The sequence below is a fragment of the Papilio machaon genome, chromosome 25 (assembly GCF_912999745.1).
Source record: "Papilio machaon chromosome 25, ilPapMach1.1, whole genome shotgun sequence".
NCBI lineage: Eukaryota > Metazoa > Arthropoda > Insecta > Lepidoptera > Papilionidae > Papilio > Papilio machaon.
Window position 1 is genome coordinate 4690744 of NC_060010.1, and position 24026 is coordinate 4714769.

General features: G+C 32.3%; 1 protein-coding gene across 1 annotated transcript in view; it reads left to right on the forward strand.

Moving 5' to 3' along the window:
• Window positions 1–24026, forward strand: part of LOC106715509 (Down syndrome cell adhesion molecule-like protein Dscam2) — a 63852-nt gene that overhangs the window by 18280 nt on the left and 21546 nt on the right. Inside the window, exon 3 of the mRNA XM_045684139.1 lies at window positions 51–81. Coding sequence (XP_045540095.1) covers window positions 51–81 — 31 coding nt within the window. The remainder of the gene's footprint in view (window positions 1–50; window positions 82–24026) is intronic.

Here is a 24026-nt window from a genome sequence, read left to right on the forward strand (position 1 = left end):
CTTTATTTTGCATTTTAAAGACTAATGAAAAATTCTTTGTATGTTTTCAGGTACTGTCAGCCAAAATGCATCAAGTGTAACGTGAGTAAAAATCTTAAAAATGTTGATATGAAAAACTTTCTACTATTTCTTTCAAAGAAAACTCTAGAACCTAAAAAATTGGTTTTCAATAGATTTAACTCAAATTTGCATTGACATGTCTATTTGTATGAAAACAGCAAACATAATTTCTTTTGGCGAATTTAGATTTTACAAAAAAATATTAAACTAGATTTCAATTTACATTTATGAACCGAACACTGTAAAAACTTCAAATTGAAACGATTTCCGAAGATTTTCAATTTAAAATAACTGACGTTCGACTCTTTTTATGTCTTGCAAGTTCTGCATTTGGCGCTCATTCTTTAAAAACAAAGTTAATTTTAAAAAGCGTGTTCTGTATTTCAAATTTTATCCTCTTTATGTCACTTATATGTCAGTTATTATAATTTAAAGACCTAGTAATCCTTTAATTAGGTAGTGCTTAAAGTCTTTTTATGTCGTGAGAAGCAGATAGGATTAATTAAAAAACAGATCTTCATATTTCTTCATCTAGTCTTGCGTATTCTGTTTCTGAACAACACCAAACGCTGGTAAGTAATAAAATTTAGATTCTAACTTGTTCGGTGACTTCGCTAGAAAATATTCAGTAAGCGAGAAGCTACGGATTTTATTTCGTATTTACTTTTCTTCGATAATGAAAATCGAAATAGATTTTCTCGAAAGAATTTTAGGATACAAATTCCTGGATGTTTGAAAGATTTGATTAGGGATCAGATACTTTTTAGGGTTCCGTAACTTGAAAAGAAAAAACGGTACCCTCATAGGATAACTTTGTTGTCCGTCCGTCTGTCTATCTGTTAAGGCCCTTTTTCAAAAACGCGTGGAGATGTAAAGCTGGAATCAGACTTCTAAGCCAACGCAATCAAAATATACAGCTGTTTATGCCGCAAATTTCTGCAAATTTTCGACATTCACAAAGGAATCAAAACCTACAGAATACTTTCAACTCAGAGTCTTCAAATTTGGTACAAAGCATACCTAAAGTCTAATTTATACCTAAAAGGTAATTTTTGTACCTACAGGTTTGTACGTGTTCCACTAGGAGCATGAGTCTGACTCGCACTTGGCCGTTTTTTTTTTTAATATTTATTGAATTTCAAAACACAAGGAAAACAAACTACTAGAACTAAATATTTTTCTTCTATAAATTGGTTAGTTAACCACACCGGCACATTACGGGTTGGTTGACTTCACTCAACGCCAAAGAGGCTCTTTTCCTATCTACTTTAGTACTAACCTTTTTATTTAACATATTCCTTTGTACTTCAATTAAATTAGGTAAAATCCGGTTTTTTATAGCATTTCTTCTTTAATAAAACTCGACGAAAACAAAGTAACGTTTGATGAAATCGCGCCGCATCCGTTTGGCACAGATTCTCAAATAAGTTTCCTTCTCACAGACAATATTACTTTTCGCATATCTACAGATATTTGGAGCGTATCAAATTTATTTCGATTACACCGTATGTCCTTTTCTATTGCATAAAAGATATTTGATAGTTCAAAGAATATTCTTATTAGTCCTGTATTATTTGCTGTAAAGTTTTTTTAAGGTGACAAATGAACAAGTGACCACTGTCCATAGGCAATTAAAAGGATATTTTACATTTCTATATCTATCTTCAACTTTTAATACATTTCTCCCTTCCATGATATTCTTAAAATGGTGGGAAGGCAAAAAGGAATGTGGCCAGTTGAAACGCGGAATTTAACAGCGGTAGACGCCAGCAACAACAACATCTGTTGCACGAATAGGCCAGTTGGACCGGTGAAATACCACAGTCATACACGAGGCAATTTCGAGTTTCGTCTGATGAGTTTTCGTGCCGGAGGCCGAACTTTTGTTCCCATTCCCTTCCAATACTTTCCTTAAAGTGGATTTGACGGAAGAGAGAAGGCATAGGTTGGTGAAATATCTTCTTTTTATGCGTGCTTTCCTCCGTCAATTAAAGGCATCTTCAATTGAGGATAAGCTCTGAAACCTGAACCTACTTGAAAAATTCTTTCTCTGTTGAGAAGCTACACTATCCCCAGTCATCAACATCTCCCTGACCTTTGGCTGGCCATTCACTTGGGATTTTATAAACCTTAAGGTTTTGGTTTAATTTTTTACTACCGGCCTACCTATCGCCAACCCTACTTAGGAGGACATTACACTACACTATCCACAGTGACATAGGCCTTATTACTAGATTATTTAAATTACGTACATACGGAGTCGCGTGCAATTGTTATTGTAAAAGTATCACGTATTGAGATTTCATTCAGCAAATAGTTGACTCAATAGAATCAAATTAGATTTTCTATTTTGTGTACACTATATCCTCGTTATTGGAAAACTGAAACTGTTTATATGAGAATAAACATGTTATAAAAATAATAAATTAGTATACATGATATTTAATAAAGAAGGAAATTAATCTATATGTCGTTATATCTTCCAATACAAACTTATACGATACGAGTACCTTTGTAGTCTTAAATAGAAAGTAATTTTGTACCTTGTTAATTTAATAATGTAAAGTGAAAATTTTAATTAAACCGCCACTCAAAGTTCGCACAATGTGACTATACAGGCCGGATTAATATTCCATGTTTTAATAACGTACAAATACGTACAGTTTTAAAAGAGGAACGTTTATTAAATTACGTATTCTATATTTAAATAGATAAGATTTGATAATCTGACCTTGAACATAATGTATACTATGTTAAGTTGGTATCTACCAATTTCCTGTAAAGGTGAATATGTCTGCATTTGCAGATGTCTATGGGCAACGGTCGCCTCCCTATTTCAACGAATTCGGGTGGCCGTTTGCTCGTTTGCCACATTTTGATAAAAAAAAAAAAAATGCCATATCGAAATAACTTTTCATAGGCCACACAGCATCTGTTGCTCTTGCTAGTTAACTAACTTGTGTCAATTTGTTTGTCTATATCAATAATTCTTATTAAAGTAAAAATTTTAAGTTTTTTCGGTTTTTAAAATATGTAACACTTTAATAAATTGGTCTTACTTTATTCCAGACATATATTTTGTCAATTATTTTCCAATACGAGACTTGTTTTATGTTCGCACGGATTATTACTCGCTCCAGCGGTCCCGAAAATTACTGAGAGCATCTCGCAACGGATTCTGAAATCAGTTGCTATATTGTTTCGCAAACTCATCAATATATTAAAATAATTGTGGAAAATATACGAAGGAAAAGAAGAAGAGATTTTTTTTAACGTATAATTAATTTATGAACATTATTATTATCGTTATTAATTTAACCGTAGAATTCCATTGCCGTCATATTTGTATTATTACTTGTAGATCTCACGGTAGTGGACTTCTACAGTAATATTGTTAAAATTATTTTTTTACAAAAAATAGCCAAAAATCAATTTAAATCACCTTGGTTAACTTAAAATGACTTCATAAGTATTCGGAATCGGAAAATTTTCAAATAAGTAAGGTCTTTTTGTTTAAAAATGTAGCATTGATCCTTTAAAAAAAATTAAATTTTATTTTCGAATGTTTTCCGTCTGAGGTCAGACGTTTTCCGACGTTACAATTCGTTTCTCTATCTGTTCGCGTGGATAAATGACAATACATCAGTGTACACGTCCTGCGGTTTGTTTTGTGAGCAACGAAATACGAATGCAAAAAAAAGTTGCAATGTATCCTGTCTGCCCAAAAGGATCAAGAGTAGTCGAACAGTTCTGTTAGTTTTGATCCTTATTTCAAATTGTAGACGAAAACTAATCGATAACCTTATCTTGAAATGATTTTTAATTGATCAACAGCAAAAGTAGAAGTGTTCATTTTTGTCATTTTGCGTGGGTTTCCATTGCAAAAATACTTGGATAAAAACATATCAATTTCATCTTTATTGAAAAGGAACCAAACATGTTTTGAAACAATATATTCAGCAGTTATATTACATAGTAAAACAAAAAGAAACAATATACATTAGTTAAGAATTCTTAATGTGAGTAGATTATCCCTCTTTTGTTTATTTAACAGATAACAAGAATGTACGTAGTCGCATTAATTGCAACTCGACGTTATAATGTGCTCATTATTTTCTGTCTGTCTGTCTCTGTAAATAGCTGCTCTGTGGAGTATTTTCATATCTCTAGTCCACGGATCAAACTTATTTTTTGTACATTTAATGTACTACTTTGGTATACATTTCACTTCTTAGACAGTTTTAAAAAGGAGACAAACTTTAACACTAACCCATCGCTTGCTGAAGGCACTTTCCTTAATTGCAAACCAAACTCGGTTCCAAAGATATCATTGATAGTATCAAGATGTACCACTATTTATAATTTAAAAAAGTCTTTCGAAATGACAATAAAATATTACATACTATTTTATATGTTCGGAAATGAAGATTTAAAAAATATCGAAAAGTGAAGTTTATTTCAAAATAATTCCAATATACTATCAAACTTAATTAATTATCATATACAAGCTTTTACCCGCGACTCTGTCCGCGCGGAATAAAAAAAATGCACACAAGATAAAAAAAGTTCCTATGTCCGTCTCCTAGTTATAAGCTACCTCCCCATCAATTTTCAGCTAAATCAGTTCGACCGATCTTGAGTTATAGTGTAACTAACACGACTTTCTTTTATATATATAAGACTAACTTTTACCCGCGACTTCGTCCGCGCGGAATAAAAAAAATGCACGCAAGATAAAAAAAGTTCCTATGTCCGTCTCCTAGTTCTAAGCTACCTCCCCATCAATTTTCAGCTAAATCAGTTCGACCGATCTTGAGTTATAGTGTAACTAACACGACTTTCTTTTATATATATAAGACTAACTTTTACCCGCGACTTCGTCCGTGCGGAATGAAAAAAAATGCACACAAGATAAAAAAGTTCCTATGTCCGTCTCCTAGTTCTAAGCAACCTCCCCATCAATTTTCAGCTAAATCAGTTCGACCGATCTTGAGTTATAAATAGTGTAACTAACACTACTTTCTTTTATATATATAAGACTAACTTTTACCCGCGACTTCGTCCGCGCGGAATAAAAAAAATGCACGCAAGATAAAAAAGTTCCTATGTCCGTCTCCTAGTTCTAAGCTACCTCCCCATCAATTTTCAGCTAAATCAGTTCGACCGATCTTGAGTTATAGTGTAACTAACACGACTTTCTTTTATATATATAACACTAACTTTACCTGCGACTTCGTCCGCGCGGAATAAAAAAAATGCACGCAAGATAAAAAAGTTCCTATGTCCGTCTCCTAGTTCTAAGCTATCTCCCCATCAATTTTCAGCTAAATCAGTTCGACCGATCTTGAGTTATAAATAGTGTAACTAACACGACTTTCTGACTATATATATATATAAGATAGATAATCGCACTAAAACTATTATTACAAAACTAAAAAATAATGATACTTCCAGAAAATCTATGTTAAAACATCGGTCATCGCTCAAATATTTACTGCAGGTGTTCCCTCGACGGTTCTTAAACTGGGAATTCATAAAAATAATCCATTCTTGAGTACTCCCAACTAAAAGTACTGGCAATTAGCAGCAGGATTTATAAAAAAAATGCGAATTTGCGTTTAAAGTAAGCAGTTTTGCTTCTAGACTTGTTGAATTAAAGTTTGTAGTACTTGCTTTTTCTACACGGCACCTGAGTGCGATTTACTACTATACAGGAAAGTAATATAAGCCATATTACTCAGCGATAATGTAGCTTTCTTAAGGCATTAGAATTTTTGAAATCGGTCCAGTAGTTTTTGAGTTTATGCGTTACATACAAATATATATATTTCTTTACAATATTGGTAGAGATTGTTAAGACATCCTTGGAATACAAAAATAACATCATGCGGCTCAGTGGGCCCGCAAATTGTGTGTACTCTAGTGATTCGCCTTGTCGGAATAAATTGCTGATTAACTTGAAGATTTTTTTTAAATATAAAGCATAGTTGTGCTTGAAATTTAATGAAATAATACTTCGTCAATTAAGTTTTCATTGTGATCTATTTATTAAATAACTAGCTGTCGCCAGCGACTCCATCTGCGCGGTATTAATTTAAAAAATTATTAACCTATGTTTTCTTTCTCACTATGTTCTCCATCTATGCCAAATTTCATCCAGATCCGTTGAGCCGTTCTAAAGATACCTTGTAACAAACATCCATCCATCTATCCATCCAACAAAACATTCGCATTTATAATATTAGTAAGATATATCTGTAGGCATTTTCATAATCACGTTAATAATATAAAAGAGAAGGCAGAAAGTACTGATAAGTCGTTACGGTTACAAAAAATAAATTATTTAATATCATGTTAATCATTTCATATATTTTCTTTTGAATTGTAGATTAACCAATAAAAAGTATAGAAAATTCTAGATGATAAATGCACGTAATATTCCGGAAATAGTTCTCGAAAATTCCACGTGCGATGATATCGAAACTATTGCCATGAATTGCTCTCATCAAAATCGATTCAAGCGACATCTGGCGAGTGGAATTGAACGCTTGATCTAAATTGCACGTCGTTCCACCGACCATAGTGTTACGTGAATTGCTTGAGTGCTATAATTGATTCAAAGTCACACATCTTAATTGTCAGTTTACACTGTTGTAATACTTGTTTAAATACAAGATGTTATATCGGTTCTTGTTTAAGACTAACTCTGTTTTACAGGCGTTTTGGTAGAAAAAGCGTGGGTGAAGTAATTTAGACCGGATAGAATTCGAAATATATATCATAGATCTATTTTCAGTTTACATACATACAAACCTACATAGATACTTCAGTTAACATTATCCTTTTGTCAAAAAATTAGATATGATCGTATCGTTCAGATAAAACTTACGTGTGTAGACAAAACTGAAGACAGAGGACCTAGCACTAATATTCATGAGAAAGATTTCGTACACTCATCGAGAAATTTTTATTAAAATTTAAGTCCACCATCAAATCTCATACATATTTTGACATATTTTGTCGATGACGTTAAGAAGGTGTATGACGCAAATATTCGTGCTAGGCTCTCTGTACAACGTAACTGACTGTTACGATGTACATTTTATCTGAAGAGTCCCATTGTTAAGTTAAAACTGACGGTGTATAGCAGCCTTAATTTTCTCAAAATAATGTTTTCCAAGATATATTTATGTCAAGTGACCCTCGACTAGAATATGAGGAAGTTATCTTGAATAATATAATTTTATCTTTTCCTTTGCAAAATATTTCTCTTGATAGTTGACTAAGAGTATTATGAACAAACATACTTGAGGAATTATAATGGTATGATATTTTAATATATAATTAACTCGTGAAACATTTACAATTTTACGTACTTTTACTCTACAATTTTGACAATGTCATATTTTGAACTGGTGCCAAATAATAAACCGTAATCCCGTCTCTTTAAAAATTTTTCCTTGTAGTATGATAAAGGTTTTATTTTCATTTTTCTTCCGTTTACGGTTAAGAAAATACTTGGACCGCTACTAAACTAAACCGTAAAAATTCAACGGTTAACTGAACTTCAATGGATGCGTATCAACTTAAGTCGATTGCTTACCTAACCTACCGTGTAACTGGTTGGAACATATATTGCACTTTATAGCGAAATACAACTACAATCCATAAGAAGATTTTTTTATATCAAAATGTGGCAAACGAACAAAAGGTCACCTGGATTCACTGAAATAGTAACCGTTGCACAGACATCCGCAAATGCAGATGCATTGCGTTTAAACAACGGAGAAGGGGACGCACAGAAAGAGATCCACTTCCCCTTCCCATACTTTTTTAATAAGAAAAGGGTGGAAACGGAAAGAGGACTAAAATTAGGAGTAAAATAAAATAAAAGTTAAATCGTATTTATAAATTTTATTTACTTCAATGATTATTTTTTACATTTTACATTGACTTTTTAAGAAGTTCTTGCCACAAAAAATATAACAGATTAAATATTACTAGAAATGACATTAGTAGACTTTGTTGTTTTTTTTTCATACCATGAGGTGGTATAATTGCTCATGCGTTGCCTTTCTCTAATCAACAGAGGAGGCGACGCACAGAAAGCGAATAGGAATACCTCTTCCTATACATATCTCCTCCGTCAAATCCACTTCCCCTTTCCATATTTTCCTTATAAATAAAGGGTGGGAAGGGAAAGAGGACTAAAATTAGGCTTCCGGCACCACAGCCATCAGACGCCTAATATTTTATGACTACGACTTATATATTTAAAATATTAAGTCACATTTAATACATTAAGAACTAACTAATAATGAATTAAATTAATAATCAAACTTATCATTTCATCCAATAAAATTCTGAATTTGTACATTAATAAGTTGACTTTTTAAAATGTCTTGTGGTGACTTGCTTGTAATCTAGCAAAGTGCCTTCGCGGCTGGAAACGTCGGGGCAACGGGTACGCTCGAGTTAGCGGTGACGTCACGTTATGTTATGTTGGTGTACAATATGTTGGTACACTCGTAATGTTGAACATGATTGAAGAAAAAGACATTTTATGTTATATCACCGACGGGTAAGATTCAATTATAGGCCAAGTTACCTCTTCTCTCTTAATCTCTTTTTAATCGTTTTTAGTCGTTATCAAATTTCCATTAGACAAGTATTTTGTATACTAGCCGTCGCCCGCGACTCCGTCCTCGTGGCTAATTTTCCGCGCAATTTTTTAAATTTTTTCTGTCATAAGAACCTTCTCCTGACAATAACAAACACAATAACAAATAAAAACTGAAAACGGTCCAGCCGCTCCCGCTTGATGGCGTGACCAAATGATATATGGATTCAATTATATATAATACTAGCTTTTACCCGCGACTCCGTCCGCGCGGAATAAAAAATAGAAAACGGGGTAAAAATTATCTTATGTCCGTTTCCTGGTTCTAAGCTACCTGCCCACCAATTTTCGGTCAAATCGATTCAGCCGTTCTTGAGTTATAAATGGTGTAACTAACACGACTTTCTTTTATATATACATAGGTATATAATTCTAAGATTAGATTAAATTAGATAAGATTAATATTGAAAAGTCATACAAATAAAAAAATAACCTTTAGGTATTTTACAATTTTTGTTTTCACAAATAACTACTCTAATATTAAAATACTTTCCTAGTTATTATGTATTCCATACTTTTATTCTTATACCGATTTAAAAAATTCCGGGAACACTTTTCGATGTGAATTTTTTAGTGAGGCTTTAAAACGACCGTCGGGAGAAACACCTGCCGTTAGTAAACAAGGACCATTGTGGACTAAAAACAGCTTGTATTTTATGAATAATATTGTAAAAAATAAGCCATAGTTAAAGTAATATTAGAATTATTTCTATCCGTATGAAGAATGGAATACATTTTCATTGTTAACTAGCTTTTACTCGCGACTCCGTCCGCGCGGAATAAAAAAAATTCACACAAGATAAAAAAGTTCCTATGTCCGTCTCCTAGTTGTAAGCTTCCTCCCCATCAATTTTCAGCTAAATCAGTTCGACCGATCTTGACTTATAAATAGTGTAACTAACACGACTTTCTTTTATATATATAGATACTAGCTTTTACCCGCGACTCCGTCCGCGTGGAATAAAAAATAGAAAACGGGGTAAAAATTATCCTATGTCCGTTTCCTGGTTCTAAGCTTCCTACCAATTTTCAGTCAAATCGATTCAGCCGTTCTTGAGTTATAAATAGTGTAACTAACACGACTTTCTTTTATATATATAGATAGATAAGAAGATAAATGTAAATCAATGCCAAAACAGACAAATTCACAGACAAGTTATTGTAAAAGATGTTTAATTCTATTTCATTTACGAATAATATAAAATTTGCATAAATAGTGCCGAATAACTTCCTTGATTAGAATTTAATTTCTTGATTATATGTTAAAAATACTAAGGTATTGTAAAATATAATTATTCCACATCCAGTAGATGTACAACGTGATCGCGGTCGCAGTCGTAATCTGCTAATGTGCCTCCTACGGGAGAGCAAGTGTGCTCACTGATCGTACGGACATAGAATTGTTTATTTGACATATACAGTAAATAATTCCATTAGTTTTATAGAAGTTTATTATTATTTAATCATTATATAATTTACATGATAAATATCAATAATACTTTGAAGCCCCAATAGCTTAATGGTTAAATGTACGGATTTCTAATTACGAGGTCAAGAGTTTGAATCCCTTATGGCTATTATCAATTTTTTTACAAAAAAAGTTGACTATCTCTATTCCATCTAAGCTTTGATAACGAGAAAAAAATCATGAAATGGTGTATTTAAATATTCAAAGCAATTCCTGTTATGGAACTGGAAATTTTTATATTTCATGTTTCAATCATTGCGCCAAACGGAATTCGTAATACAAGTCGAGTTACTTACATGTGCTTTATATATTCAGAAAATTGAAATCCTTTTACGTATACAAACGTCACGAATTCATAACTTAGTAGAATAACTAAATTCTTATCTTTTGTTCTGAAGACGTTGAATATTTAACGAATTACCAATCTCGCGATCGAGGGCTCGAACCCCACTATTCAACTAACGTTAATTTTATCCTAGTACAAGCTTTGAGCTGATCTGAAATGAACAAAACACACACGCATATAGTGTCAAGTGATCGCTACTCAGATATCTGCAACAACACAGTGTGTTACAGCACAGCTTACCCATATTGAACAGAGAATATAAACAGAAATTGTTTTTTTTTTTTTCCTTTTCCTTAACCTCTTCGTTTGAATCCGTCTTCCTTTTCTATCCTTTCCTTATAATAAGGAAAGGACGGGTAGGGAAAAGAACTTGAATTTAGCCTCTAGCGCCATACTCGCGGACTCTAATATCGTTTTAGCTTTTCGTTATTGGCTTACTTTTCATTGCATACTTTTAAAGGTATTTCAAGTAGGCGAGTTTGACTTCTCAAAGAAGTTGGATATTTTATACTAGATATTAGAAAGAAATGTGTAAGTTTATAATCGATATTTACTCTATGATCAATAATGTAAACGAACTATCGATTCATTGATCTATGATCTATTCAATTATCTATGACCTTTGTAAAAGATGGCGAGTCGCTAATAAAATTTCGAACAAGTAACAAGCGTTTCTCTTCTCAAGATCCAACATAACCACATCCAACCATCAAAATGTCTTATCCATAATAAAAATACAAGAAGAGATTATAATTTTTACAAAAAAAAAGAGTAAATTTGAAACTTTAAACATATTGTGAATGTGTCAAAAAAGGAAAAAAGATTTTTAATACTCTGTGGCCCTAGACGACTGTTTCCATTGTTAGGTCTACAACAGGTGCTCTTCGCAAATGTTAAAAAATTTACAAGTGAAAGTGGCTTTTGAAATTTTGAAAATGCCTCGCGAAATATGAGGCAATTAGTGAAGTTTGTACGGCCTTGTTTCTTGACAATGTAAACGTTTTATAAAGAAATTACACAGACCTATAAACATTTAGAATGGACACGGATTTTTAAGTAACAATTTACATCTATATATATATAAAAGAAAGTCATGTTAGTTACACTATTTATAGCTCAAGAACGGCTGAATCGATTTGACTGAAAATTGGTGGGCAGGTAGCTTAGAACTAGGAAACCACCAATTTTCAGTCAAATCGATTCAGCCGTTCTTGAGCTATAAATAGTGTAACTAACATGACTTTCTTTTATATATATAGATGAAAAAGATCATAAAACAGAGACGTGTCAGAATGTTATCTAAACAAAAAAACAAGTGAACGTTGCTCGAATACAATATTCATAAATAAAAGGTCGGGTAAAGTTTACGTCACGTATAACATACGTCTAACATACGTCTAACAATACAGTTTTCCTAAACTCGTCTTCGGAATGAAATGGGAAAGATTGCAGGCGTATTTCGTTATTACGCTGATGCAATAGTTTCACATATTCGGCGAGAAATAGCGCGACCCAACATTTATTTCTTGTTACGAAACAAGAAGGTATACGAAAGTATAATAAAACATTGAAGATACGAGTTTTGTAGATATATTTGTTTAATCAGAATATTTTCTTTCCGACGTAAAGAAGGGAAATGAATAAAAATATTACGACACAAAATCTTGTACATTCTGTCGCTAATTCAGAAATATTTTGTAGACGCATTTTAAGATGAAGTTGTTTTAAAATTACATAATACTTCTGTTCTTCAAACGTGTAGGGTAATTCCTAGATAAAGTAGAACTTATAATGTTAAAACACTTTTTTTCTTGTCTATGGTGTGTGTAAAAAAAACTTTTGTAAATGCAGTTTCAAAACATCAGGAAATGTTTTTCCATATTATATTTTCCTATCATCTATGAGGGTGGGAGTAAATTGAAAAAAAAATAATGACGCGAGTAAGGGATCAAAAATTGCAAGCCTATAGCAGCAAAGATAGATGCCATAGTAAGGGTATTGCTCAGCCATAGTTGTCATTTGAACATTTGAATTTTGACGTGTAAATGCAATGTAAACGAAGTTTTTCTTCATAAAAAGTGAATGGAATTTTATGAACATAAGCCGCAAAAGAACCGCTAGTAAGTAATAAAACAGTACATATCAATGCATATGTTCAATTGTTTTCCAATCTCTGCATCGAATAGTAATTTCCTGGTTGATGTTCCCGCGGGAATACGACAAAACGATCAATTTCCTGAATGGACAGCGCCTTGTAATGCAATTTCTATTGATGTCATCTTCTAGCTGATGCTAGATGTATATACACTACTATATAATAGTTTACTGTACATAAATGAATGTTTGTATTGTTCAATAGCGGTCGCCCAAGACTTTATCAGCACAAAAAAAAATAATATTACATACTAGCTTTTACCGGCGACTCCGTCCGCGCGGAATAAAAAATAGAAAACGGGGTAAAAATTGTCCTATGTCCTTTTCCTGGTTCTAAGCTACCTGCCCACCAATTTTCAGTCAAATCGATTCAGCCGTTCTTGAGTTATAAATGGTGTAACTAACACGACTTTCTTTTATATATATAGATAAGATATAAGCTACTTTCTAGTGAAAGTCCTGTCAAAATGGGTTCAGTCGTTTCAGAGATTATCTGGAACAGATGCTGCTTGCGGAAAGACAGACAATTTTGTTTTTAATTGGTTTTTCTTTATAGATAAAGAAAATACATAACGTATACGAAATATATATTTTTACATACAGACACTCAAATTTTATTAACTGTATAGTAATCTTACTAATATTATAAATGCGAGTGTTATGATGGATGAATGGATGTTTGTTTTTTAGAGAATTATTAGTCAAGATCATCTCGAGCGTATTGCGCGCTAAAGTTACCCAAAACCAAGTGTCAGATAGCTGTAGTGAGGCGACGTAAGCGTTGATATTTGACATGTCTAGTGCTGCGCCGATAAACCGGCACAGTGTTGATTTTTGTCTCTAACAGTTTGAAGGTATCTCCGAAACGGCTCACGGATCTTGATAAAATTTGGCACAGATGTATAACATAGTCTGGAAAAAAACATAGGATAATTGTTAAGTTTTTTCTTAATTCCACCCTACGGAGTCCCGGGCGACAGCTAGTCTATCTATAATATTATGTGTGTCCATTCTATTGTTACCTTCTATGACCTAAATAGCTTCATTGATTTTGAAGAGTGCGATGTCATTCAATTTTGAATCTTCACCGGAGTGAAATAGAATACAGAGTGTAGTTCTTTACTCTAAATTTATTTACTAGTTCAAAAGTTGTTTCTTTGTATAACAAACTCCGTAGGATTCTGACACCAAAATCCCAGATTAAAACATATTGTTATCTCTGTTTTCTCAAAAATAAAAACAGGGATGGATATGTTTTGTGCAGACATTTTGGTCTCAGAAACAGACGGTAAATAAGTAGCGATTGTAGGATCAAAAACAACATTCCGCTGAAATGAATATCAGCTTACTATATCCCATTTACTTTAACTTTTTATTTAAAAAAAAACAAATATGTATATTTATTTTAAAAACGTAAGCCATTATACTGTGACCAGAGTACTCTGAGCTCAATTTTCGGGGTCAGTGGAGCGAATGATGTTATTTATCAGCTTAAATGACGCCGTCATAAATAAACAGAATAAAATATGTTACGTCACCGTGAAAATATGACATAATGACTTAAAAGGTTGTGAAAATTTTTGCTGGTATTAATTCCCATTTTTATTAGCCGACTTCAAAAAGAAGGAGGTTATCAATTCTGCTGTATTTTTTTTTATGTGTGTTACCGCGAAACTCCGCCCCTGGTGGTCCGATTTTGATAAAAAATATTTTAATCGAAAGGAAGTGCTTGCAGATGGGTCCCATTTTTTTTTTTTTTTTTTAAATAACTAGAAGACTAGTAGATTTTTTAGTCTTGTCATGTCTATACGTTAATAAGTTACACAATTTTAAAATTTGTTCATAATAAGCGACATCTATATCCTAAGCATAGTAACCAATTGGCAACGCATCTGTGGTTCCTCTGGTGTTGCGGATGTCTATGGACGTCAGATTAATTAATGTTAGACGATCCGCTTCTCTTTCGCCTCATTATCCTATAAAAAAGAACGTTATTTGTAAAACAGGATTTTTGTAAACTAGATCTCTTTATATACGTGAGTGTTTTGGCCGTTTCTATATAAGTTAGTGATAATGTCTCACGAAAGTTTGAATAATTTAGAAAGACTGTTTTTTTTTTAATAAGGTTTGCTGCTTCCTAAACATTATTTTTACCATACAAACAAAACTAGAATAAGCTCGTAAATATAAATATCAAACTCAAATTAATGCTAAATATTTAAATAGCTATGTCAAAGAGAATACTGAATGTAAAACCGAATCGGTAACAAAGTGTAAACTAACAAGTTGTATTTAATATTTAAATATACGTCATTAAACCAAACAGAATATTAAATGATGCAAACGCTTCGGGACTTTACAAATATTGTATTCACTTTAAGCTGAACATATTTAAAAAGCTGGAACGACCGCATTTGGTAATTTTTTTAATCAAACTATTTATCAAACACTAGCTATTACCCGCGTCTCCGTCCGCGCGGAGTAAACAAAATGCACACAAGAAAAAAAAGTTCCTATGTCCGTCTCCTAGTTCTATGCTACCTCCCCATCAATTTTCAGCTAAATCAGTTCGACCGATCTTGAGTTAACACGCAATGTTTGACAAAACTGTTTGAGTGCTTGGCAAAATTTTCTTGTAGTTAATAGTTTATTGATGTCTCTAACTTATTTTTACGTCTATGAAGTTTAGTGATAAAGCCAAAATAAATAAAGTAATCAACAACTTTCCCGTTATTTTTTTTAGAATAATGAATCGACAACGAAAAACTAGTCTCTGACGACGACGACAAAACTTTGTCTATCTAACTTTTCACATTAAAGTCTAGGTATTTTGTATTTGGTTCTGATGTACAAAAAATATTTTAGCGTTGGTTTTCACTGCAAAACATTTCGTACACAAAAATTATTACCGTCTCTGTCATTTTCTCCGAAATAACTCAGAGAACTTTAAAATTTTATATAAATGCTCCAGCAGTGAAAACCTACTGATAAATAAAATCACTTAACAAGTACAGCAATATAATGGAATATAATCGAAAATATTCTATTCTAAATTCGAATTATTCGAAATTATACGAATTATTAAAAAAAATCGAATTACTCGTCGAATTTCGAATTATTCACAAATTCTACAAGTCAATACACAAAATGTTTCTTAAAGCTTAAGAGAATCCGAAAGCCTTTAATATTAATAACTGGCTGTTAGGAATATTAATCTTTTAGGATATAGCTGGCTGTCCATTTATGTAAAAAAAATATATTAAAATCTATGGCAAAGAAAGAACTACAAATATACAATTGAGACAGACTTATATAACTATATCAATCAAATAGGTAATGGAAAAGAAAATAAAAGAACAATTCTTAAATTATTTGGAATATGTGTTAGGTATTTATAAATAAATGTAACAAGCAATTCTCGTCAACTAAATATCAAGTTATGATCACAATCACCTGAAAGTACAGACGAGAAATAAAAATTGCAAGCACAATATCATTCTATTGTAAGAAACCCATAACTTTATCGATCTAACGGCAACGTGGAGTCCTTTAATAATAACTTAAACAGTCGCTTAGTATAAATTAAGTAAAGTGAAGGGTATAAAGAGAAAAAATGTTTGCTCAATAAGCTCCGAAAGTACTGAATCGATTTGAGAAATTCTTTCACTGTTTGAAAGCTACACTATCTCTGCCTATCGTAGGCTATATTGTTTTTTTTTTTTTAATTCCACGCGTACGAACTTTGTTCTTGTTTTATTTAGAAAAAAAAAAGAAACAATATAAAATAGAACATTTTGAAACAATTTACAAAATAAACTCGTAGATTTTCGAAGCAGCGAAAGGGGAGATTTCTAATTTCGGTAAAGCTATTAAAATGTACAAATGAAAGAGCTGTCTCGTAAATATTTTAAAGCGCATCACTCAGACAAACAGAATATTAAATTAGTTGACTATGAAGCACGTATTCTGTTATTCCATATTGTTATTTTAGAATCCCTTTAATATACAAAAGATTTATTGCAAAATGTAATGTTTATTTGCTTTATAAGCCAATATTTTTCTTGAATGAGCTCTTTTAAGTACGATCCGATGTACGAATAATACTCTGTCGCTGTCTTATATCATATTTAGAAGAAAAAAATTAATAAACCACTTCATTTAAAGGTTGCCAAGCGGTGTAAAAAACAAAAAAACTTTTTTTTTCTTATTGGTATTTATAAATTGTACATTTTTTCAGCAACTAATTTTAAAAAAAATACTTTAAAATGTTAAGTAGTTTTTTTTTCTCAGTACTTCTGAACTTGCAGTATATGAAATATTACTTTATTTCTTACTAGCTTTTACCCGCTACTCCGTCCGCGCGGAGTAAAAAAAAGAAAACGGGGTAAAAATTATCCTATGTCCTATTCCTGGTTCTAAGCTACATGCCCATCAATTTTCAGTCAAATCGATTCAGCCGTTCTTGAGTTATAAATGGTGTAACTAACACAACCTTCTTTTATATATGTAGATATATATAAGATAAGCGATATGTGAAAATATTACCATGCATCAAAGTAAAACTAAGAAAGTTGAAGATTGGTTTTTGCGTCAGCATATTTTTTTCGTAATACTTCAACGAACGTTAAAATATCTCGGGAAACGGGACAACTTTGTCTCATCTAACTTTTTATATTAAAGAGCTTCGAAAGGTTGTGTACACGTAATTCATACCATATTTAATAGTCGTAACAGTTTCAGAAGTAAGTTAGTAAGTTCTTATTTAACTTTACTATCTTGCGTATTATAAATGCGAATGTTTAGATGGATGCATGGATGTTTGTTTGAAGTTATCTCAAGAACGGCTCAATGGATCTCAATGAAATTTGGCATAGATGTAGATCATAGTTTGGAAGAACACATAGGCTACTTATTATGTTTTTTTTTTTTAATTCTGCGCGGAAGGAGTCGCAGACGACAGCTAGTAGCTAATATTTCAGAGATGCTTCTTACCTTATCATATTTTGTATTTTTTTTAATATGTGTTTTAATTATAATCTTTCTTTAATTAATATAAAAATAGATTTCTTATGATGCCATATCGATAAATAAATTAAAATTACTGTGCCAAAGAATAATGCTGAAAGAGTAATAGTGTCTTAGTAAAGTGTACCAGAAAACTATATACATTGTGGCATAGTATAGAGTTCTCTTCGCTCTCCCTTACAAAATCCAAGTTTATTAATAAAAAATATTTCAGAAAAGTCATACTTGTAAAAACTTGTTACTACTAAGTAACAAGTCTAGTTTGACACCTTCCATGTAATATTTGTTTGTAACTAACCTTTACGCTTGAAAATTTTACACAGTTTATAGAAAAACTAGCTTTTACCCGCGACTGCGTCCGCGCGGAATAAAAAATAGAAAATGGAGTAAAAAATATCCTATGTCCGTTTCCTGGTTCTAAGCTACCTGCCCACCAATTTTCAGTCAAATCGATTCAGCCGTTCTTGAGTTATAAATGGTGTAACTAACACAACTTTCTTTTATATATATAAGATGTTTCCAAAGTTCACCCTATAATTTCTTTTTGCCTCTTTGAATAACGAATACAATATCCTATTTCAATAAATATTTTAATATATATATGATTTCATTATAATCACGTTTTATAATCTATTATAAAACATATAAAATCCAGTCTCTAGTACGTATGTAGAATTTGTAATGAGGTAACTCTTGTACTCTTGAATCACGTACACTGTAAATATTTCCAATTGAACTCACCTGAACATTCATACATTATATTAAATCTCTTTCGATATTAAAGTGTATGAAATATTATTCTATTTTCTTAAAACCTTATTTTAAAGTCATTCGATTTTTGAATCATAGTTTGTGTTATCGAAAATCCTTTAAACAACTTTCTTGTATGGTTCCATAAACGTCTTTGTTCTTATATCGTACTTCATCTTATTAATATTATAAATGCGAATGTTTAGATGAATGATGGATGAATGTTAGTTTGAAGGTATCTCCAGAACGGCTGAACGGATCTTAATGAAATTTGACTTCTTAAGGCTACTTATTAAGTTTTTTTTAATTCCACGCAGACGGAGTCACGGGCGACAGCTATATTGTTTAAAAATTCAAAATGTATGAATTAAAATCAATTTAGTAAATATATAAGAAATTTTTTAAACTATTTTAAAGCTTTATGGTTTAGTAATATTTATGAACGGATAGTTTTCTCACCTTGGGTTTCTGAGACCAAATTATCTGTATAAAACGCCATCTCTTTTATTATCTTTGACAAAATAGAGTAACAATATGTTTTAAACGGAGATTTTGTTCTTAGAAACTCACGGTCAGACATCTATTGGTACTTTATCCCATTACTATTCAAAATATATTTCTTTGAATACACATCATAACAAAGTGTACGATACTCGTATACCAATTAAAACCCACCTGCAGTACGACGTACGGCGCACGTCGCCAGTCCCGCTGTAGTTTTACACATCAACGAATCACTAGAGCACGGATGTTGTAGGTTTAGGGTGACCAACAATAATTAATATTCTAAGATAGTCCTTTAATACTTAGTCAGTTTTTTAATTCCCTTGCTTAATATTAATTGTAAAATTTCCACTTGGAAAAGTCGCTTTCTTACTTAATACGACATTTTTATTGTATAAAGTGGCATACGATCGAGCAGCCATCTTATATCTAAAATAGCGAATAGACCGCTAGCCTATAGACATTTGCAACAAGTTAAAATGTTACAACAAAAACAGATGCGTTGCCAACTTTTAAAAGATTGATGAGAGCGTCCCCCTTACTTACCGTGTAGTAGCTAATGTTATTATGGGCTCTACCTATGTAGTGTTACTTAATGGTCACCCTACACATAAAATGTAGGCTCGCTCAACTGTATACCATGTCTCGACTGACAATATCTCTCGTTAGGAAAAATATATCGTATTTTCTTTGTAAATTCATCATTCTGTTCAGTGATCTTCGTATTGTATCTTTTGAAATTGTCTTTGCGAAAACGTTCATGCTATTGAATTTACATATTTGAATAATCTTGCATTTCATATTTATTTGACCAAGAATTATCATAGGTGATCTAAACAGTGGTACAATTCGGACATGAGTCTGTTGTTCTGTTCTTTAGTGAAACATGTGATTATTTATGTTGGTTGTTTGACTGAATATAATTTCGTTTTCAATTAATTCGTACAGAATCTTTCAAATGTTTTAAACTAAAGCAAACAAATCTTTTTATAACGATCTCGTCATATGAATGCAAACATTTTAAACTGAAAAAGACATTCGTTTCAAATATGTCCGTGTATAAAATAAAACGATAGCAGTGATGCAGTTTATGCTCTGCTGAATCGGAATACTTCGCTTAGAGTCGAGCAACAAGCGATGAAAAGATACGCGGAAAAAATACATTTACAGTTTTAATCTACATATACATACAAATTCGGAATCCAGTACTAAAGGAATTATGAACCTTTACATCGGTAGACCTCATTTCCACCTGCACCCTCGTGATTCTGCTTTAAATAGAAGTCGTATGCAACTGTAGTTGAAGAGATTTTCGTCAGTGGAAAAAAGGTGTATTTTGGACGTAGTTAAACAGGAGTTATAGAAATAAATCTAATAGCTCAAATTCTCAGCTGAGTCTCTAAACTTTGTGTTCTTTAGGTTAAAAAAGGTTGATAAACAAGAACGAAACACAAAATAGTCAAAGACTAGAGATGTGACAAAGACATTTAAGATGTATAAAGATATACTATTTTATTTGAATATCTTTGAGATGTTTTTTTTTTTATATTACAAGGTGGCAAACGAGCAAGCGGCCACATGAATTCGCCGAAATGGCAAAGCGACCGCTGCCCATAGACATTCGCAATTGCAGATGTGTTGCCTACCCTCAATCGACGAAAGAGGAGACGCACAAAAAGAGAATATTTAACCTTCCTATGCATCTCCTCCTTCATCAAATCCACCTCCCCTTCCCATCCTTTCCTTATAAGAAAAGGATGGGAAGGGAAAGAGGACTAAAATTAGGCCTCCGGCACCACACTCATCAGACGAAACGCGGAATTGCTTCCACTTCACGCCTGTCTTCTGTGTGGTCGTGGTATTTCACCGGGCGAGCCGGCCAATTCGTGCAACTGATGTTGTTGTTGCTGGCGTCTACCACTGTTACTACACTTTGAGATGTGAGAATTTGATTTAAAAATCTAAAAAATCTAAACTCTTAGAATCATGGAACTATTAAAAAATCCAATTTTACAACCTCAATTTGGCGAGAGCGTTGCACAAATTAACAAACACGGCCCGTGCATATTTTAAACGAACATCGGCAGCCAATCGGAATACAGGATGAAGCAAAATTGGAAGCACTTCGCTTTCTCACTAAATATTCCTTTTTACATTGCTTCCTCGATTCATGCGAATTCATTTGATTCATTGCTATTTTTTATAAAATATTGACGTTGAATTCAAAAATGGAAAGCTAACATTAATAATATTTTATTCCCAAACAACAAAAAGGCATATTTCTATTGTTTATTATTTATCTACTTTTGTTAACTACGTATTTAAATTTAACGTCTGTGAATCCTTTGATATTTTTTTAAGAAAAACTTTGTCTTCTTTTATAATTGATATCTGTAATAATGAGTTTTTGTTTTTGGTTCAAAATTTAATTTTACAATCATCATTTTAAAACACAGATATCTGCTTATTTAAACGTAGATTTCCACTGCCGAAATCCCAGTCAAGAATCACTGTTATTTCTGTTCTGTAAAAGAGAATAAAAAGGACGAAAATATGTTTTTGTACAACTGTTACTGTAGTTGAAACCAACCATAATCGTATTATATCGGCGGAAGAGGGGACGCATAGGAAGTCAAATATCCTCTATCTGTGCGTCCCCATCTCCGTTGAATAAAGGTAGACAACGCATCTGCATTTGAGGATGTCTATGGTCAACGGTTGCCTCGCTATTTCGGCGAATTCAAGTGGCAAATTGCTCGTTTGCCACCTTTTGAAAAAATTATAATGAAGACATTAAATAATTTATAGCTAAATATTTCAAAATTACTTAATTCCTCTATTAATTTATTACTCAAGTATTTGAAACTACTTTAAGACACAAGATTGTACATTTATGCTTACCTTAGTTTTCCATACAATAAGTTTCTCATACATTTAAATTAATTGCAAACTGCAGGTACGTTCTACCGCTCTAAGGATACGTTGTAACTTAGGGTTTCCAACTCTGACAACTTTAATAGGAAATGATATAAAAATTACAGCACACGGTAGCTGTTTACCAAACGTTTCTTGGTAGGAATTACGACTTGAATAAATGCCTTTGTGTTTTACTCGACTGACCCAAAATGAAGATAATATTCCAATGTACTTATGGTCGTTCTATTTTTACTATTTGTACCAGATGTTTCACGGTTATTTTGTTATTTTGTTTTAATGGAAGAGTAGTTACACAAGGACAATATATGACATACTAGCTGTCGTCCGCGACTGCGTCCTCGAGGAATTGAAAAAAAACTTTATAAGTAGCCTATGTGTTCTTCCAGACTATATTCTTCATCTGTGTCAAATTTTATCAAGATCCGTTGAGACGTTCCGGAGATGCCTTCAAACATCCATCCATCCATCTAAACTTTCGCATGTATAATATCAGTTAGAAGTAAGATTTCAAATCGTAATTAATTTTTTATTTGTTTTACAGTTACAAAATAGTATAACATAAATATAGTCAGTTATCGACATGTTTAATCAAAATAAAATAAACTAGCAGTTGCCCGCAACTTCGTCCACTTGGGAAAAGTGTTGCTTCTAAACAGTGAAAGAATTTTTCAAATAGGTTCAGTAGTTTCGGAGCCTATTGAATGAAAACAAACAATCAAATCTTTCTTTATTACATTAGTAAAGAAAAAAAATATGAAGATCAATTTATGTAAAATATTTTATTTAAATTTTTTGTGACAACCCTATATTTGAGAATGTAGGATAGCTCAACTCTAACTCAACGTTGCTAGCAAACTGTTCTCGTTGCGAAAAACATTTCATATTTTCTCATGCTCTAGTATAAAACTATCTTGTGGCTTCGAAATACTAGTTTTCTCTGAAAGATTAAAATGTAACATGACAACACGTAAGAGAAAAGTATCGATACATCTTAAACTTGCTGTGGTCAATTAACAAAGAAGGTAAAAAAGTTGTGACAATTGAATTTTTTTTTTATCATCAGGTACTTTTTTGTTATCGTATTTTCTTTTAATTTACAATTTTAAGGTACTTGCGACATCTTATTAAAATGCCTACGCTCGCTACGTCGGCTACGCCGTAGCACGCTACGCTAGTTCACTACAAGATCGTAGGCAGACCGTGACGTTGAATAAATATTTTGCATATATAATAAAACCTTTTTGAAAGAAATACATAATATATCCCTGCTTTTTATGAATAAAAATATTTAAATTTACCCCTTGAATTATGTCACACTTTAAACTCTAATGCCTACACTATCTGACACAAATCCATGAATAAAATATAAATCGGTCGATAGGATGCAGTTTACGCTCCAGTGGCTTGGAAACCTTCACATCACATCTATTGAAACAAGAGGCGAGCGAAACCGGAAAAGTAGAGCTCATAAAAATATTTTAAAGTAGTTGTCGCCTGCGACTCCGTCCGCCTAAACAAAAAAAAACTTAACATGTTCTTCTAGGATATGTCTTAAATATATGGTAAATTTCAACGAGATCTGTCTAGCTGTTCTGGGGATAACTTTTAACAAACATCCATCCATCCATTCTTCTAAACATTTGTATAATAAGATTTAATAGATTTCAAAGCAAAATAAACACATAATATGAAGTATTTATTAAAAACGGTTGAATAATATAGTAAAGTCAGACAAAGATATCTGGCCCGGTGAAATAGGCGGTGTCTTAGATTAGCTTGTCTTTCACTTTCAATACTAAAGAACATGCTAATTATGACTAATGGTAGAATAAAACAGTATGCACAGTACACTCAATGTATTCATCAAAGTGTCTCTGTATGAACATAAGTGTCTTTTGATTCCATCCTTACAATTGTAAAAGTAGACATTAATGTCGTAATTTCTGTCATAGTCTATTCGTACTTTAATGGTTGACCTATTTTAGAAGAGACGATTATCATACTAATAAGTAGGTGGATGGATGGATGTTTGTGTGAAGGTATCTTCAGAACGGCCCAACGGATCTCGATGAAATTCGGCATAGGTGTAGAACATAGTCGGG